General features: G+C 34.8%; 1 protein-coding gene across 1 annotated transcript in view; it reads left to right on the forward strand.

The window, feature by feature from the left end:
- Positions 1-20,689, forward strand: part of GBE1 (1,4-alpha-glucan branching enzyme 1) — a 281,420-nt gene that overhangs the window by 50,665 nt on the left and 210,066 nt on the right. The window contains exon 2 of the mRNA XM_059921363.1: positions 17,861-18,030. Within this exon, the coding sequence (XP_059777346.1) occupies positions 17,861-18,030 (170 nt within the window). The remainder of the gene's footprint in view (positions 1-17,860; positions 18,031-20,689) is intronic.

Here is a 20,689-nt window from a genome sequence, read left to right on the forward strand (position 1 = left end):
GAGCATTTAATTCATTCACATTTAAGGTAATTATCGATATGTATGTTCCTATTCCCATTTTCTTAATTGTTTTGGGTTTGTTATTGTAGGTCTTTTCCTTCTCTTGTGTCTCCTGCCTAGAAAAGTTCCTTTAGTATTTGTTGTAGAGCTGGTTTGGTGGTGCTGAATTCTCTTAGCTCTTGCTTATCTGTAAAGATTTTAATTTCTCCGTCTAATCTGAATGAGATCCTTGCTGTTTAGAGTAATCTTGGTTGTAGGTTTTCCCTTTTCATCACTTCAAATATGTCCTGCCACTCCCTTCTGGCTTGCAGAGTTTCTGCTGAGAAATCAGCTGTTAACCTTATGGGGATTCCCTTGTATGTTAATTGTTGCTTTTCCTTGCTGGTTTTAATATTTTTTCTTTGTATTTAATTTTTGATAGCTTGATTAATATGTGTCTTGGCATGTTTCTCCTTGGATTTGTCCTATATGGGATTCTCTGTACTTCCTGGACTTGATTAAATATTTCCTTTCCCCTATTAGGGAAGTTTTCAACTATAATCTCTGCAAATATTTTCTTAGTCCTTTTTTTTTTTTTCTCTTCTGCATATGGGACCCCTGTAATTCGAATGTTAGTGCTTTTAATGTTGTCCCAGAGGTCTCTGAGATTGTCCTCAATTCTTTTCATTCTTTTTTCTTTATTCTGCTTTGCGGTAGTTATTTCCACTCTTTTATTTTCCAGGTCACTTTTCCGTTCTTCTGCCTCCATTATTCTGCTATTGATTCCTTCTAGAGAATTTTTAATTTCATTTATTGTGTTGTTCATCATTGTTTGTTTGCTCTTTAGTTTTTCTAGGTCCTTGTTAAACGTTTCTTGTATTTTCTCCATTCTATTTCCAAGATTTTGGATCGTCTTTACTATCGTTACTCTAAATTCTTTTTCAGGTAGACTGCCTATTTCCTCTTCATTTGTTTGGTCTGGTGGGTTTTTACCTTGCTCCTTCATCTGCTGTGTATTTCTCTGTCTTCTTATTTTGCTTAGCTTACTCTGTTTGGGATCTCCGTTTCTCAGGCTGCAGGTTCGTAGTTCCCATTGTTTTTGTGTCTGCTCCCAGTGGGTAAGGTTGGTTCAGTGAGTTGTGTAGGCTTCCTGGTGGAGGGGACTGGTGCGTGTTTTCTGGTGGGTGAGGCTGGATCTTGTTTTTCTGGTGGGCAGGACCATGTCCGGTGTTGTGTTTTGGGATGTCTGTGAACTTATGATTTTAGGCATCTTCTCTGCTATTTGGTGGGTTTGTGTTCCTGTCTTGCTAGTTGTTTGGCATATGGTGTCTAGCACTGAAGCTTGCTGGTCATTGAGTGGAGCTGGGTTTTAGCGTTGAGATAGAGATCTCTGGGAGAGCTTTCGCCGTTTGATATTATGTGGGGCCGGGAGGTCTCTGGTGGACCAATGTCATGAACTCAGCTCTCCCACCTCAGAGGCTCAGGCCTGATACCCAGCCAGAGCACCAAGGCCCTGTCAGCCACACAGCTCAGAAGAAAAGGGAGAAAGAAAAGATAGAAAGAAAGAAAGAAAGAAAGAAAAAAATAAATAAATAAAATAAAATAAATTTATTAAAATAGAAAAAAATTATTAAAGATAAAAAAATAAATAATAAAAAAAGAAAGCGAGAAAGAAAGAAGAGAGCAACTAAAACTAAAAACACATCCACCAATGATAACAAGTGCTAAAAACTATACTAAAAAAAAAGAGAAAAAAGAAAAAAAAGAAAAAAATGGACAGTCAGAACCCTAGGACAAATGGTAAAAGCGAAGCTATTCAGACAAAATCACACAAAGAAGCATCACATACACACTCACAAAAAGGAAAAAAAAATGCATATGTATATTAAAAAATTAAAAAAGGAAGAGTGTAACCAAATAAATAAACAAAACTACCAATGATAATAAGCTCTAAATACTAAACTTAGATAAACATAATATCAGAAACAAATTAGATGCAGAAAGCAAACCCCAAGTCTACAGTTGTTCCCAAATCCACCGCCTCAATTTCGGGATGATTCGTGTCTATTCAGGTATTCCAGAGATGCAGGGTACTTCAAGTTGATTGTGGAGATTTAATCCACTGCTCCTGAGGCTGCTGGGAGAAATTTCCCTTTCTCTTCTTTGTTCGCACAGCTCCTGGGGTTCAGCTTTGGATTCGGCCCCGCCTCTGTGTGTAGGTCGCCAGAGGGCATCTGTTCCCCACTCAGACAGGACAGGGTTAAAGGAGCGGCTGATTAGGGGGCTCTGGCTCACTCAGGCTCGGGGGAGGGAGGGCTACGGAATGCGGGACGAGCCTGCAGTGGCAGAGGCCGGCGTGACATTGCAACAGCCTGAGCCACTCTGTGTGTTCTCCCGGGAAAGTTGTCCCTGGATCACAGGACCCTGGCAGTGGCGGGCTGCACAGGATCCCAGGAGGGGAGGTGTGGATAGTGACCTGTGCTCGCACACAGGCTTCTTGGTGGCTGCAGCAGCAGCCTTAGCGTTTCATGCCAGTCTCTGGTGTCCACGCTGATAGCAGTGGCTCGCGCCCATCTCTGGAGCTCGTTTAGGTGGTTCTCTGAATCCCCTCTCCTCGCACACCCCAAAACAATGGTCTCTTGCCTCTTAGGCAGTTCCAGACTTTTTCCTGGACTCCCTCCCAGCTAGCTGTGGCATACTAGCCCCCTTCAGGCTGTGTTTATGCAGCCAACCCCAGTCCTCTCCCTGGCATCTGACCTCTGAAGCCGGAGCCTCAGCTCCCAGCCCCCACCCACCCTGGCCGGTGAGCAGACAAGCCTCTCGGGCTGGTGAGTGCTGGTCGGCACCGATCCTCTGTGTGGGAATCTCTCTGCTTTGCCCTCTGCACCCCTGTTGCTGCACTCTCCTCTGTGGCTCCAAAGTTTCCCCCCTGCCCACCCCCCCCATCTCCACCAGTGAAGGGGCTTCCTAGTGTGTGGAAACTTTTCCTCTTTCACAGCTCTCTCCCTGAGGTGCAGGTCCCGTCCCTATTCTTTTGTCTCTGTTTTTCCTTTTTTCTTTTGCCCTACCCAGGTTTGTGGGGAGTTTCTTGCCTTTTGGGAAGTCTGAGGTCTTCTGCCGGCGTTCAGTAGGTGTTCTGTAGGAGTTGTTCCACACGTAGATGTAGTTTTGATGTATTTGTGGGAGGAAAGTGATCTCCACGTCTTACTCCTCCACCATCTTGAAGGTGCCCGATAGTCCCTATTCCTTAATGGACGCTGTAATAGACGTTGAGGATGTAAAATTAAACAAAAGATGATCCTTGGCTTTATGGCATCTATAATTTGGTGGGAGAAGATGTCAGCAAAGAAATTTATAATGCTGTATGAATATACCATTGGGACAGTTTGGCCAAAACTCTTTGTGAACCCAGCCTTAAAGGGTGGTCTATGAATGATGAGGAACCTATTTGAGTTCTCAATTCCAGTAATTTTGATTATGAATAGGCTTTAACTATCAGTACAACTATGTGATCTGGCCAGAGCATTTTGGGAGCACTGAACTAGAATACTGTTGCCCATAAGCAATATGAGTTATAGATGAATTTAAAGTATCCATTTTACTGATGTTGAATAGGCTATTAAATTAAGCATCAGGGTGGCCTTATTAGCAAACAGATTTAGCTATACTTGAATGGAATTTAACTTTGGGTTTTCTTTCAAATCTGCTTATAGCATTATGGTCTTTGTATAGTAGTTTAATTTGGCACAGAGACTCTTGATAATATGTAAGTGAAATTTAAAAATGTTGTTTTACATCTATACTTCATTACAAAACCTACAGATTATTGTTGCTCAGTAGCATTTAAATACTTTATCTCAATCTCAATTTGGGTAAATATTTAAAAGAATAAAATGTGTAATTTGGAAAAATAATAAACTGAGACATGCAGACAATATAGCAGACTACTCCACTTGCCAAGCTGTTCTTTGCTTTCAGACCTATTATGTCTGGTCTGTGTTAGGTCAATGGATGTAAAAAAGACTTTTGTGTGTGTGTGTGTGTGTGTGTGTGTGTGTGTGTGTGTATACACACACACAGATAGATAGATGGATAGATAGTTGGATATAGATATGAAACTTGGATTTTTATAACTTAAAAGAGGTCTTGCCAGTATGTTAGGAGTCACTATGAAAGCTCTTTGATCTTTTGGTTTTGTAGCTGACAGAATTTTTAAACCTTTATCTCCCTCAGTAAAGGCAAAAATCTTGTGAGAGTGTTTGATAAACCTTTGATATTTCGTGGCTATTTAGTCCAAAGGATGTGAAGTTTTTGTTGGAAATATATGTATCTCCTTGGATTCTTTGATATATATTAGTATACTGTGTCCCATGCCATTGTCAAAGTGAAAATTCATTCATTTATCCTGTCTCTAATATAAAAACATTCACAAGGATAAAGTTCATGGCTATCTGTCTATATTTAATAAATTCAAATGTGTGATTGGGTTTGTTGATTTGCCAATTACCATTATATGAGCTTTCTGATCTTTGGTGATTTTTAGAGAAAAAAAATTAGTGTCCATTAGTTTTTATCTTATAATTGATATAATAACCATCCCGTTTGAAACTGTATATCAGAGGTGTACATAGTACATGTTTGCATATTTTGCTTTAACTCAGTTACTTCAGGTTCATTGTGACAGGTACACCTGCCCTCCAAGTAAAATTCTCTGGGTAATTAGAATCAGTACCAATGTGATTTCTGCCTTTTGTTAGACTTTACAAAATAAAACAGAAAAAAATGCTTTGTGAATTTGTTTAGTTAGTGTAAATATGACAAGTTTTAATTTTTTTCAAGTGAGTTTTCTGATGACTTTAGTTTTGAACATTTGTATCACTCTAACCTATAATAAAAGGTTTTTTCCATCAAAAATTTAGCATATGAAAATTATTTAACAAATTCTAAGTAATAAATAATTTAAATTTAGTATAGCAGTCCAAATCAACTGAAAAACTGTAAACTGCAAAATGTATTGGGTGCTATTATGAGTAATGCTTAAGTACAAATACTCTGGAAGGAAAGTCTTGGATATGTATTCCAGCTTCACCCACTTAATAGCTGTGTGGCCTTGGGCAAAATTGTTTAACCTCTTGTTTCTTCATCTGTACAATGAGAATGATAACAGTACCCTCCACACTGGGTTATTGTGAGGGCTTAAATAGTTAATATTTAACAGTGCCTGTAGCATAGTAAGTATTCCATGAGGTATTAGTCATTATCATTTATGATTTGTGATATTTATAATTCATTATAATTTTTTCAGTTGACTGACAATATTTTCTTGTTTTATTTGCTTTGCATTTTATGTTTCATAGTGGTTTATAGACTGCATTTTATTTTAAGAAAAATGGTGTATTTAAAATTATGCTACTTGTGCATGGTAAAATATACACTCTTTGGTGTGTGTGGGGGAGACATCCAAAATAACCTTTGTATTGGGGTGCAATTTTTTCCTTTCTTGGTTGGAAGAATTAGGACCCAACTTTGAATCAAGGAAGGCTAGAGTACAGATTATAGGTTCTTAGACCTGGATGGTACCTTTCAATTTAGCTTCTTCATTTTACGGAAGAGGAAGCTAAAGCTTTGGGTGGTTATCCTCCTTAAGTTCACATAACTAGTACCTTAAAGATGGTCTAGAAGTTGTATATTTTGACTCCTTCACCTCCCTCTCCACTTTGGGGAGTATAGAATTTTTGACAATGTTTGAGTAACAGTGACATTCATATTAAAGACAAAAGACATAACCATCATTGCTTTTAATCTGTTTATTGATACAATGAATCATATTAAGAACAAGATTCTCTTGGTGATTTAAAAGATTGGAATTGCTTCTCAGCAGGTTAGTTAACCACGCATACTGAGGAGTATAGCTATTGTGCAGATTGTGGTCTACATCATGGAGGACCTCTAGCCCAAACCTCTGGTCTTTGCCATGTAATTTTTCCTCAAAGAGAAACCTGACCACAGAGCAGAGTGTTATTTGAGCTAAGAGCTGTTAAAACATTAAGTTAGATTTCTTCCTAAAAATCAGTAGACTAAGGCTGTGTTAGCTCATGTTTCATATTACACGAGAGAAAATAAACTGAAAGGTCAGTTGAACAGTTACAGCCTTGCCCTTTTCCAAGGTAATCAGCAGAGCATGTAGCAAAGACGTGAACAGGAGCGTGACTGGAGGGAGAGTGGCTGATAAAGAGGCTGGCCGCTTAAAGTGCTTGGGACAGTACTTGACACTTCCAGGCCTGACCAGATGGGCCATCTCACAGGGCTTGCCTTCAGTAATTCTGATTTATTGCATTCAGATGGCTTTTTTTTTCTAGTTAGGCAGTCAGGTTTTCACATTGCCAGAAGACCCCAGAAATTTTAATATTGACCATTAATCATACCCTGGTAAACTGCAAGGGCAATATATTATTAATTTGTTTGCAGCCAAGAGACAAAACACAGTGATTAAAGTTAATTTCTAGCTACATTTTGTTAATTTATTCTAATTAATTAATATGTTAAGAAGTCAAAATATGTTTACATTAGTGGCTATATAGTAGGTTCTTTATGTTGTGTCATTAAATGTCATTTCCATTATCCTAAATGTTGAACTCTAGAAATAAGTACTTTATTATTAAAATAAATAAGGAGTTGTATAAGGCTTTCTAAGTAATACCACCAAGTGAAGTATTTCTAATTTTCTATTAATTGAATGAGAACATTTCGTGGTTTGGGTTTTGTAGGATTTAGATTTGGAAGGATCTCATTGGTGACCTCCCTCCACCCCTTCACCTCTATGGCCCGGTACCAGAATTAAGAAAGAACATTTAATAAGTAACAGCCATTATTTACTTTCAGGACACAATTTTAAATAGTAGCCACTCTCACTTTTAAAGTTAACTTTTAACAGTTTTAAATTGACCTCATTCTCCGCCTCCCAAAAAAGAGAGATTTAATGATTTCTACATAATCATAATTTCTATATATATATTATTAATTTGAAATACAAAGTAGCCAAATTACATTTAACTTTAGGCTAAGTAAGAACAAAATTGTTATTTAAATAGCTTTTATTCTAAAACATCAGAAAATAAGAAATCAACTGTTTGCTCTTAAATATGCTCTGAGGATAGTAGTTATCAGATTGTCCATAGTGCATTTGATTGTTTTAGAAATGGTACAAAATGAAAAAGATTTTTAAAAAAGGTTAAAATTAGTAACATGCTTAATGTTTGCTTGTAATTAACATTTAGATTTTATTATTGTATTATAATTAACATGATATAACTATTCCAATTTTTTCAAGGTTTTTTTTTTTTCTACTTAGAAATATCTTAATTTCTTATTTAAAAAAAGGAAAGATGAGACATGACATAATTTATTTTTGGTGGGCTAGTTATATATAAGCACAATAGTCCTGACATCAACGGTATTATCTTTCTGTTTTATACATGAGGAGGCTGAAACTCTGAGATCATTAAGGGGAAAATCTAAGGTCACTTTGCTAATGGGCCTAGCAATAGAACCTAACCTTTTATTTTTAAAATCTGTCTTTTCTATAGTGTGTCATCATGCCTGGAACATAGAACATGGCCCATACAAATTAGTCTTAGGTTAACTCTATATGTGAAAGAACTCATTTCATTAACATCTAGTCCCAAATCTTATGAACATAGGCATTGGTAAGGGTTATAATAGTAAGAAAAACTGCTTGAGTTAAAAACCACAGACATGCATGTTACTATCAGTTTGAGTAGAAATGAGATGATGGGAGTGAATTGTCTTCCATTCATTTTGGCAGCAGTTGGTGTCTTGATTGGGTCATCACATCCTCTGGTTTCCTTTTCACTTTTGTAGATCCATACGTTTGAACTTTTTATAACATTCAAGTCAATGAATCAGTGTCTTACGTGAGATAATGCATTTCCTTATAAAGCTGGTTGTTTAGTCGCACAGGACCTACAAGAGCAAGAGTGAGGGATTTATCTGCAGACTGCTTCCCGTTTTCTATCTCTTATTGGTCAAAGTTTATCCCTTTAATAGTTTGGCCTTTATTTCTCCACACATCAATGTTGTAGTATCTGGCTTCTTTCAGGAGCTGCTCGCAAGTCACAGCCTTCATAGGGCCGGTCAAACGAGGGTACAAAGCCAGGACCGTGGTGGGACTAAGTGAATATGTGAGTCTTGTACATTTAGGGCGGATTGTATCTTTCTTATATTTGAAGAGGCTATTGATTTTCTATGTTGTCCTCAAATCCAACAATCATATTGAATAGATTTATTGTCCTAATAGTGTGCTTATTCATTTCATGCGAAAGGTGTTACGCTAAGCATTTTAGGTATATTATCTCATTTGATTATCTTATGAAATATATTCTGTTATTCTTAGATAGGGAAATTGAGTCTTAGTTACAGCTGGTAAGAGGTAGGATTGGAATTCAAATTCAGATGTAATAATCTTAATTTTAAACCTAAATCTAACCATCCTGTCACCATTGCCTCACCACTGTCTGGCAAGTAATAGGTGCTCACTAAATATTTATTTGTTAAGTACTTAATATGTGGCAGTATTTAAGGTGCTTGGGTATATGAGTGTGCTAAACAGATAATTTTCCCTGTCTTTGGGGAATTTACATTCTAGCTACTTCTATTTTCTGGTTATAAGCCTTTATCAACGCCTTACATGGTGCTTTCTCGCTCTTTGTTTTTTGCTCTTCTGTCTCCCACACATAACGAAGAATGTCTTGAAGGCATGGACTCTTTCTTCTCTGTTCTCAGTGACTAGCATAGCACTGGACATATAGTAGATGCTTAGTAATATTTGTGGAATAAATGGATGGATTTTACCACTCCTTGCTTGTCACTTTTACTTAAATGGCCCCAATTTTACTGTTTCCTGATAGATGAAGTTTAGAGTGTATGTTAAATTGAATACAGATTGGAAATGTCACTAAAATTTTAAATGAAATTTTGAAAATTTATACATCTATTTGTTGACTAGTACATTTAAACATTTAAATATAAGGAACGTCATTCAAAAGTAAGAAACCATGTCTACTATAATGTCAATTTTTAAATTATTTTCATTGATCAATTCTGTATAACAAGAGTCCACAAATCCCTGTATTTTAATGTTCAGTCTATTTAATAAAGACTTCAGTAATCTCTATACTCTGCCTGCTAAAATTCATCCTTCAAACTGCTCCCTTTAAAAACTCTCTCTGATTGTATCAGTTATCTCCTCTTTAAAGTCTTAAAGGTTTTCATTTTTTATTTATTATCTAGCTGAAGACCATCTTTTCCATCTTGATTTGCCACTACTTTTCTAGCCATCCTCCTGTCCATCTACGTATAGCTAATATGTAGCCCACAAGAACCACCTTAAATTTTACACATTTAATGCTCTTCTCTGTCTTGTCTCCAACTGTCAGAATATACTACTCATCTTTCAAGATATAGCACAAATGCCAGCCACTTTTTAAAGCCTTTTCTAATGTTCTCTTCTCCCATCAGTTCTTTCTGTTGTCTTGCTTATTCTTCTGTTAACATTTGCTTATCTCAGCCCTATCCTGTCCTGAGTTGAACAGTCTTCTATTAGACTGATGAACGTATTGAGGGAAGGACCTTGAATTATTGGCACACAATAAATATTTTTATCCTGTAATAAATGTTGTGGGTTTTTGTTGTTGTTGTTGTTGAATACTTATCCGTGATTGAGGGACATAAACTATTCACTTTAAAGTCTCAAATGCCTACTCTTCACTTGACAGGTTTAATATATAGATAAGTTTGTATATTACACATATTTTGTGCTTCAAGAAGAAAGTTTCTGCCAGTCACCTTGAGGTCTTTTTAAAGGCCAATTTAAAAAGCAATTTTTTGTTTCAAAAAAAACTCCATTCCCCTCTCCTTTATTTTCCCCTTTTTTAGTTATTAAAAATTCCTGTTGAGCTTTTACTTCTCTGCTTTTGCTTGCCTCTATTCCAAGTCTCCTCTAGGAAGCAGATGACAATATAAAATCTTAAGAATTAAGCTAGCAAAGAAGGAATTTCCCCCATGGGTTCCTTGTGTTTCAGGCCCACTCAGAAGCACTTGAGAAAGAATTCTACATCCTAGACATTTCCAGATAAGGTATGATCCATCTCCCCTGACATATCTCCTGTGTTCACAACCTTGCCTGAAATTAGAGTTTCGGTACGGATCTAGGATGAACTGTCTTACAGGAGAGCAAAGACTGTAGCCTGTTTCATTTTTTTTCCAAACTAATCATTTCCTGCTTCCCTAAAGTAACTATTTTTTCCCCTAATCAATCCAATTTACTTAATTTTCTTCAAAATGTATGTATACTCCATACATTCAAGTTAATCTGGAGTGCCTGGTACGTGTTATGGGTTAGTATGCCTATATTTGTAATTTTTGTAATTTTTATTTTGTAATTTTTCATAGCAGGAAAAAATGTGTTCTCAAACACTTTTGGAATTTAAGGAGAAACAGTCCTTGATGTTTGCTAATAATTAATGTGCATATTAACATCTAAACAAGTATTATAAGTTAAAAAATTGTAAATTAAAAAGTATATTACAGCATTGCCTTCCACTGAGATGGTGAAAATTTATAGCTTACAGTTATTGAGCACTTGCCGGCTACTGTGGGGATGACTCCTAGTATGACGTCATTGATTCCTTATAAACTATGAGATTTCCCCCACTTAACAGGGGAAGAAATTAAGGAAAAAGGAGGCTAAGTGATTTGTTCAAGGTCACATATAGTATGTAACAGAGTTAGGATTTGAACCTAAACTGTTTATTTCTAGAGCCTTAGCTGTTTCTCTTAATTATAAGATTAATAGCCTTATGAATAAAACTTATAGGGCTTTTTTTAAAAGGAAGATGTGACTTTTGAGACTTTGTCTCTTGACTTCCTTAAAGTATACCTTTTGTGATGAATAATACTACCTCTCTACTGCTTTTTACCTTCTTGACCTTGGGCAACTTACATATTTATCTGTGCCTCTATTTCTTTCTTTGTAAAAAGAGGATTAAAAACATCAATGTAGAGATCAAATGTGATAATATTTTTATATCTGTACAAAATGCTAGTTGCAATACTAACTTCATTTTATGTTCTGGTTACCAAGAATTTGACCCAGTTTTTAAATATTCTATAAATTCATAGCAAAATATTGAGAGAGATGACTGTAGTAGGAGAGGGCAAAGGAATGATGAGCTTGCTATATCCTCAGGCATTTTCTTTTTTGAGCCACAGTGATTTCAAAGTGGAATGTGTATTTCTGTATCAGAAGCTACAGGGCTGACCTTGAGGAAGTCAAGATATTTAGTTAGAATTATATCATGCTATAATCCTGTTTCTGTTCAATTTTTAGTAAATGGGACATTTGTACATGTCTTATGAAACGTCTTAAGAATGATTATTTTTTAAACTTAAACTTGAAATAAATCTAAAACTGTGTTTTAAAGATATTATAACCACATGGACAGTAAAATTATTGCCACATTTATTCGCCCTCCCAAAGTTGATATCTTTTTAAAAAAGAATCAGTAATTTTTCTTATATTATGATAATGTATGTGTATGTATTTTTTTTTACCTTAAGTCCAGATTTATTTTGTTGACTGTTCCTTACTGTTTGATCATTTTATTGAATGTTGTTACTTATGTTGTCTAATATGGATTAGAGTTTCCATACACCAAGAGTTATATCTGAATAATATCTATAAGAGGTAACAATCATTTTCTCATAGAACTTGGAGAGTACGAGAGAGTTTGCAATACTAGTCTTTCATTAGATCTGTAGATTGAGGGTTATTTTGCCTTTTTTCTTTTTTGGTCTAGATCAGTCTTTGAAGTATTTTTGAAACAGTTGCCAATGTTAAATTAGGGAGAGTTCATAGAAAAATCTGGAATTTTTTCATTCTTACTTGATTTGGCAAATGCTTGGTAATAATAGGCTATAGCTTTTAAATAGACACTGTCACTTTTCTCTGGGCTTTGTGCTCTCCATCTCACTTAGAGTTCTTTTCTGCGTTGTTTTCCATACTCGAAGGCTAACCTCATTGGTCATTCTTCTATCATCAGGCTTGCCCTTTTGTGTTCCTCGTGTGGGAGAAGCTCCTCATATTTATGATACCTTCCTGGCTTCTGTTGGTGGTTCAGTTTGTGTAAAGACTGGAGTAAAGACTGCCAGTAGAGTAAAGACTGGAGTGAGACTGGGGTTGTATGATTTCATTAAAAGCTAATTTGTTTCAAATAATAGATTAAATGTAATCTGAATTTTTTTGAAACCATGGGCATGTGCGCTCACAGGTGGGCATGTGTATGTGTGTGTTGGGTATATGTATACAATACAAAAGGGGGTCATATATGAAATATTCCACTCACACCTACCTCTCCCGTAGGCATTGCACTACACTGATCAGATTTTGTGCTGTACCTCTTCTTGTCTTTGAAGCAAATGTGGTGAGTGTGGTGAGGCTAGGGAGGCTTTAAGGCTCCTGTTCACCTCAGCCCATTGGAATTCAACCGCTGGTGCAGAGGAAGGGATCCGGTGAAAATACCATCTACATGCCATCTGTACCTATCTGAATATTCTATATACAAATAGATGTTTTGTGGAAAACTGCTTTGCAGCTTCTTTCCCTAAGCCATTGCTCTTGGGACATTTTTCCATATCACCACATTTCATTCTATCTCATTCTTCATAATGGATCTCGTGTAATTTGTTGTTTGCATGTTCCACAGTTAATTCGACCAGCCTCCCTTGTTGAACAGGTAGGTCTTTTCCATGGTTTGGTATTTTAAATAATGCCATAATGATTATCATTGTACACATGTCTTTGCTTCTTTGTGTGATATATCCTAGGGGTAAATTTCTAGAAATGGAATTACTTAGTTGAAGAGTGTAATTTTGAAATTTTCATAGCTGATGCCAAAGTTATCTAATTTATATTTCATTAAAGAGTATTTGGGAATGTCTTTTTCCTGGACCTGCATTCTGTCTGCACAGACTATCACATGTTTACTGGTCTTTTAGGTGGAAAATGGAATTTTGAAATTTAGGTTTGCACTTCTTCAATTATGTATGAATTTGAGCATCTTTTCAATGTGTTTACTGGCCATTTGTACTTCTTTTTCTGTGAACTATGGGTTTTGTTTTTTTTTAATTAAATATTTATAACTTTGATCTTTCAAAGTTATTTTGGTTTTAGAGGTCCAATTTTTAAACTTAGATTCCAATATTTTAATAGGTAAGCCATTCTTACTTATTTGAAATGTCCTTTTATGATGTATTTAATTTCTTTATATGTTCAAGTCTATCTCAAGAACTCAGTTTTATCCCACTGATCTATTTCAAACTATTTGAATTCCCCAAATTTTATAAACATAGTTTTATATATGCATTAAAATTCTTATGGAATATTTTATAGGATTATGTAGATATTTTAATGATCTAAAAATTTTATAGTTTCAGAAAAAAACATTTATTTTGTTGAAATGGTGTTTCTTTGTTATAAATAATTAAAACAATGCAAGGGAGAAAGTAAATAGAAACCCCACCAAAAAAATCATCACTGATATTAAGGGAACATCATTCTTGATATTTTTTATATGCTTATATATAGGTAGAAGGATAGAGAAATAGCTTGATAGAAATCATATAATGAAACATGAGGAAAATAGATGTGTTTTAAATTTAATTTTAAACAAATAGACTGAAATAAAATGAAAGAAGTGGCTGAAATTCACATTACGACTTTCTTTAAAGTGGCCATCTCAGATTAATGAAGAGATTAAAGAGTATAATGATGACAATCTTAAATTTTAGTCAGTGTTGAGTGACTCTGTTCTAAAAAAAAAATAGGGGTCTGACCGCTCATGCTTTATTCCATCTCTCTTTCACTTACCTCTTGTTTTTTTATAAATCAAGTTTTCACTTGTCCATTGAGATTCTTTTCTTGTTATCACATTCACATAATTGCACAATTGATTAGCCTTGGTTCTATATTTAAAGACTTAGGGCTCAACCACACTGCTGCAATGACTGTCCATTCCTCTGTGTGTGTGCTTTTAGTCTTTTAATTGACTAATTTTTATGGAAAGTGTTTTTTTTTTTTTCTTTTCTTCAACAATGGTTCATTAATGTCAAAGACTTAAAATTATTTTTTAATGTGGCTATATTTAAAGAATTCCTTAAGCTCGAGTAGGCATGTGTCTCATATAATATCCTTAGATTACTACTTTTCCCTCTAAGAATTGTGTGGGCTTGGCTTTGTTATGTTTTGGTCTCTAATGTAATGCTCCTTTGCAAAAAAATATGCCCCCCTCCCCGTATTTTTTTGTACCAGTTGTCCATAGAATTATTTCTTTCTCCTTTGAATTTCAGTAGCTTAAACTGGGAGATGTTGTGCATGCGTGTTTGTGCATTTGTTTTCCAAATTTTTCTTAAAATGTAATGTGTTCTTTTTAAAATGCAGATTTAATTCTATAGGAAAAACTGTCCAGTTTTATGTCTTTTGTATTCATTTTATTTAGTTTTGTTCTTCAGAGTCACAGCTATCCTTATTTTGATAGTTTTTGTTAGTTTTGCATATCTCTTGTCTTAGTATATTCAATTTCTTTGTCTTTTTTCTCTAATTATATCAATTTCCAGTTCACTTACCTAATAATTCTTTTTTATAATAAACCACTAGCATCTTTATTTGTCAACAATAGCCACTTAGAAAATGTAGTAGACAAGGAGCATCTTATGATAACAGCAAAATGCTAAGATTAACCTAATAATAAATGTGCTAAAGGACTCAATATTTTGTATGTAGCAATTCTCTCCAAATTAATCTATATAGTAAAATAATCTGAATAAACTTGACATACTGATTGTAAAGTTCATATAAAGGAAAACAGTTTTTAAATTATCCAAGAAAATGTACAGAAAAATTAAAATTAAATATACTATTATATGTAGTTATGTTAATTAAAATTGTGGTATTCTTCCTCCAGATACAGAAAAGAACAAAGAAAGAGGAATAAATTAAAATGCCTTCTATATATGTGAATTTAATACATAAAGTCAATCAGGCATCTTAATCAGTGGAGAAAGGGCAGAATATATGAAATAAAGAGCACTGGGAAAATTATTCTCACACTTTGGAAGAAAACTAAAATTCCTACATCATTCCATATACAAAAAAAAATTCCAAGGCAATATAAGCACTAAACACCAAAAAATATAAGTATAGTGGAAGAAAATATGGGAGAATTCTTTTATAATCTTGTGATTAGGAATACCTTTTAAGCAAAATATAATTATATATATATATATATATATATATATATATATATATATATATATATATAAAACTCCTTAAAGATGGATAGATTAGAAAGAATTTTTTTTTTTTTTAAACTAGGGTTTTTTTTGTTTTTTGGTTTTTGTTTGTTTATTTATTTATTTATTTATGGCTGTGTTGGGTCTTCGTTTCTGTGCGAGGGCTTTCTCTAGTTGTGGCAAGCGGGGGCCACTCTTCATCGCGGTGCACGGGCCTCTCACTATCGCGGCCTCTCTTGTTGCGGAGCACAGGCTCCAGACGCGCAGGCTCAGTAACTGTGGCTCACGGGCCTAGTTGCTCCGCGGCATGTGGGATCTTCCCAGACCAGGGCTCGAACCCGTGTCCCCTGCATTGGCAGGCAGATTCTCAACCACTGCGCCACCAGGGAAGCCCTAGAAAGAATTTTTAAATTCTTTAAGGTGAAACATACCATAAGTAAAGCTAGAAGGAAACCAACTGGAAGAAAATATTTGCAATAAGTGTGTTTCAGAAAACAGATGACTTTCTGTAATATATAAAGAGCTTTTGCAAATCAAAAAATGAAGCAACCTAAAATGGAAAAAAAAGGACAAAGATATAGCTAATATTGATTGAGAGAATATTATTTGCCAGGCAATAGCCCAAGGACTTTACATGTACAAACTCAACTAATTTGCATAATAACCCTTTTGATCAAATACACTTAGCATCTCCATTTTGCAGGCAAGAAAATGAGACACAGAAATTTAGGAATTTGTCCAGAGTTATACCATTAGTAAATACTAGCCAGCACTCAACTCACTGAAAAAGAAGCACAAATAGCTAATAAATTTAAGAAAAGCCATTCAACCTTAATAATAATTTAGGAAAATGCAAGCACTAAAACACAATAAGATATTTTTACCAACCAGAGAGTTAAAAAATATCAGATGGATTAATAAGACTAACATTGCCAAGAGTGTAGAGAAACAGTAACTCTCATACTCAATTATTGGGGATGTCCATTGTATAGTATTTTTTTTTGTTATCTTTAAAAATAGGGATTTTTAAATTATTTTTTTTGAATTTTTGAATTTTATTTTATTATTTTTTGTATACAGCAGGTTCTTATTAGTTATCTATTTTATACATATTAGTGTATATATGTCAATCCCAATCTCCCAGTTCATCCCACCACCACCCCCCACGCCCCGCTTTCCACCCTTGGTTATATGTACACTTTGTTCCTTGCCAATTCTAATTTAATTATTATTTTCTAATGCTACATTTTGATACTCTGTTTATTTCTTTGGGTCTGCAGTTTCATTTTACTTCTCATTCTGTTATTCTGTCATATAATCTCTCAGCTCTTATTTTAATTCAATTCATTATTATTTAAGTTGAAGTACAGCATGAAACATTTGTGGAAAGATTCTTTTTCCATTCAGCTCATTTGAGGTGTTCTTCATTAGTTAGCTTCTTACATTTTGTATATTCCCTGTATATTCCCTACTTGGATTCATGCCATCTTTCTGGGACTTTTATTGATTACCCCTCAGGGTATGGGGTAAGCAGGGAAGTTTATGGACATTGCTCAATTCATTGCATAGTTCTGGAACTTTCACTTCTGACATAGAGCAGCTGCCACATGCTTCATTTCTCTAGTTTTACCAGTTTTGTCCTACTTTGCTTCTCCCCAGGCTTGGGGCTAATAAGTGCAAGTAGTAGTATGTTTTTGTGTACCAGCCCTGAATATGGACTCTGGGAATCTGGGAGAGGTTCAGGAGCAGCCATGTGTTATTCTTGGTCCTGCTTGGAAAGCAATCTTTGGTTTCTTCTCCTGGCTGCTAGATTCTGTAGTTTGATGTGATGTATGTTCTTTCCATGCTTATAGGGCATGGCTAGGCAAACTACAGCCCAGAGGCCAAATTTGGCCCCACCATCTGTTTTTGTAAATAAAGTGTTATTGAAACACAGCTACACCCATCCATTTGCATATTGTCTGTGGCCAATTTCATGCTTCAGAGACGTAGTTGAGTAGTTGTGATAGAGACCATATGGCTGGCAAAGCCTAAAATATTTACTGTCTGCCCCTTAACAGGAAAAATGTGCCAAACCTGCTATAGAGTAATTTTATTTTTCTTACTGGTTTTTAGCTATTTTTCCTTCATTTTTTTTTTTTTTTTTTGTAGGAGTTTGAGGAGAGATGTAGGAATGCTCCTTCATTATACTGTCTTGACATAGAAGTTGCTATAGTGCTGATATTAAAATATTCATGGAATAACATAACCATCATATTTTCTCTCTTATACCAAAATGCTTGAAATTACAAAAAAAAAAAATGTTAGTTGGATTAGTTCAGTTTATTTGAGATAAGAATAATTTTATCATGCCAGGTAACTTCTACCAATAAATGAAATTATTCACATCATTCCTCTTTAATGATGTCTTTTTTTTTCTTTTTCTGAATGAGAGTAAAGCAACTTCTTAATTATAGTAGTTTTTCTGGAAGATGATTTAATTTTTCAATTTCCTTTCTTTTGCACTTTTTCAAAGGTATAAGCGGTTTAACCAGACTTTGAACAACATTGGAGAGAACGAAGGTGGTATTGATAAGTTTTCCAGAGGTTATGAATCATTTGGTGTCCACAGATGTGCTGATGGTGGTTTATACTGCAAAGAATGGGCCCCGGGAGCAGAAGGAGTTTTCCTTACTGGAGACTTCAGTAAGTATTTTAGAACGATTAAACTCAGTTGTAATATTTTATTTATTTACTTAAAACATAGATGTTATATTTCATATATTTAACTTTTATGAATATTATTGATTACAAATATTCTACTTTTCCATAGAACTTCTTCAGTCTTTACCTTCATGTTGTAAAGGTGTTTCTGCTGTAATAAGATACATGTGTTTCTTAAAAACTTTATGTTCTTAAAATCATGTACCAGAAATAACAGAGTTTATGAGAAAAATAGTGTTAGACAGAGTACGCCAAATCTATTCAACTTTGTTATCAAGCTCTGACAAAACTAACAGCGATCTAGGTAAAAATATTGGTGTAGGTTCAATCTCCAGTAACATTTTGCTCCTGGTTATTTGGCATCGTAGTACTTGGATCCTCTAATATCTTTTTTTGAGACCGCAGTAAAAGTAGACAGCTAATCTAGAGGGTAAACTGCTTCATCAGTCAGTTCTTTGTTTTTTCCTTTTCCTTTTTTATAACACAATATGGAAATACCTTCTCAGCCTTGTCATCTGCACCATTAATTTCACTAGGCAGTTAACTCTATGGAAAGCACAGTGGTTCTAGAAGTCAGGCTTCCATCTTACAGTCTAGTGGAAGGAAACCTGTATGTAAATAACTAAAATACAGTTTTATTGTATAAGTATAAATAAACTACTGTAATAGTGACAAGGAAGAAAGCTCAGTTTTGAAAATGGAATAACTGGCAAAATAAGCCTTGGTAAAATGTTCGTAATACAAGGAAAGTAAATGTCAAAATGATAATAATCCTTTAGTACCATAGGGTAGCGTGGTCTTTAAAGTTTGATTTTCCTGGACTCAGAAGTCTACATGCTGTACTGTTCTGCAAAGAGCAAAACTGTAGGGACAGAAAACTGAGTTGTCAGGGTTTAGGGGTAGGAGGTTTGAGCTGATTACAGAGAAACATAAGGGGACTTGCTGGGGTGATGAAAATGTATTATGTCTTGATTGTGGTGGTTACATGACTGTATACATTTGTCAGAATTTATAGAACTATACATGTAAAAGAGTGAATTTTACTACGTGTAAATTATACCTTAAGGAACCTGACTTTAAAAAAAGTTTTGATTTTATTTATATTGTCTAAGGCAGCACTGTCCAATAGAAATATAATGGACACCATTTATATAATTCAAAAATTTTAGTGGCTATATTTAAAAAGTAAAGGAGAACAGCTGAATGAATTTTAATAACGATAGATTTTTATTTAACCCAATATATCAAAACATATTTTAACATGTAATCAATATAAAATTTGTTAGTGAGATATTTTCATTCTTTTGTACTGCACTTTCTAAATCTGGTATTTTTCCATTGGAAATACTTGATCAATATTTAGATTTAATACAATTTTCAGTTTAAAAGTACATACCCGGGGCTTCCCCTGGTGACTCAGTGGTTAAGAGTCTGCCTGCCAATGCAGGGGACACGGGTTCGAGCCCTGGTCTGGGAAGATCCCACATGCCGTGGAGCGGCTGGGCCCATGAGCCACAATTACTGAGCCTGCGTGTCTGGAGCCTGTGCTCCGCAACAAGAGAGGCCGTGATAGTGAGAGGCCCGCGCACCGCGATGAGGAGTGGCCCCCGCTTGCCGCAACTAGAGAAAGCCCTCGCACAGAAACGAAGACCCAACACAGCCATAAATAAATAAATTAATTAATTAAAAAAAAAGTACATACCCAAGTTTTTCCAACCATTATTAAAAGTTCTAGCAACTCAAATGAGTAATAGTTTTAAAATTTACATTTAATAAAGTAATTAAAATTAAATAAAACTTTAAATTTAGTTTCTCAGTTGCACTAACCTCATCTTAAGCACAAGCAGCCACCTTTGTCTGGTGGGTCCCTTATTGGAAAAAGCAGGTCTAAGGACTTAAAATTATTCTTTGTGTAGTCCCCCAAATTAGATGATGCCAGCTGCCTGTGTTTCTAGAGTTACTGAAAACTTTAGGGAAAGTTTTGAGAAAGATCGTGTGTCTGCTGATTCAGACAGCTTGGCCTGGTGATTATTATGAAATATATTTTGAGGCCAGGAGTCTTTTCACTTAAATTGTTGTTAAAATTGTTATAATTTTTTCTCATACATAAACATGACTATTTCCCCATCTTCTCAAAGTGACTGCCTTGACTACTAGCTTTCTATTAATAGACCACTTTGATATCAACCTATAATCAAGGCACTTTTTGGCATTCTATTTTATTAGTTCTTTTTACTGCCATTTATTGAGAGGTCTTGCTTGAGAGTGTTCAAGTTAAAGTTTTACATACAGATACCAAAACTGCTATAAGAACCTCAGTTAAAATTTGGTACTTGCATTTCATTACCTCTCCCCCATATTTATGATTGAACCTACTAAATAGGCTTTAGAAATATAAAAATATGGGAAAGGGACTGTATGAAACTAGATTTGGTAGCTATCATAATGACTAATGCTGATTTATTAAAAGTTGTTCCTTGTAAATCCAGTTGGACCATATATGTGTTTGGAAACTGTATTTAAAAATTTTAAGGATTTAGGATTTAATGCTTAAATATTAAAAAATAACAATTTATAAAATCTTTTGTAAAGAGAAAACTCAAAATTATCTAGTTCCTATTTTAATGTAAAAATATCCTCT

This window comes from Balaenoptera ricei, chromosome 4 (genome assembly GCF_028023285.1).
Source record: "Balaenoptera ricei isolate mBalRic1 chromosome 4, mBalRic1.hap2, whole genome shotgun sequence".
In the NCBI taxonomy this organism is placed as follows: domain Eukaryota; kingdom Metazoa; phylum Chordata; class Mammalia; order Artiodactyla; family Balaenopteridae; genus Balaenoptera; species Balaenoptera ricei.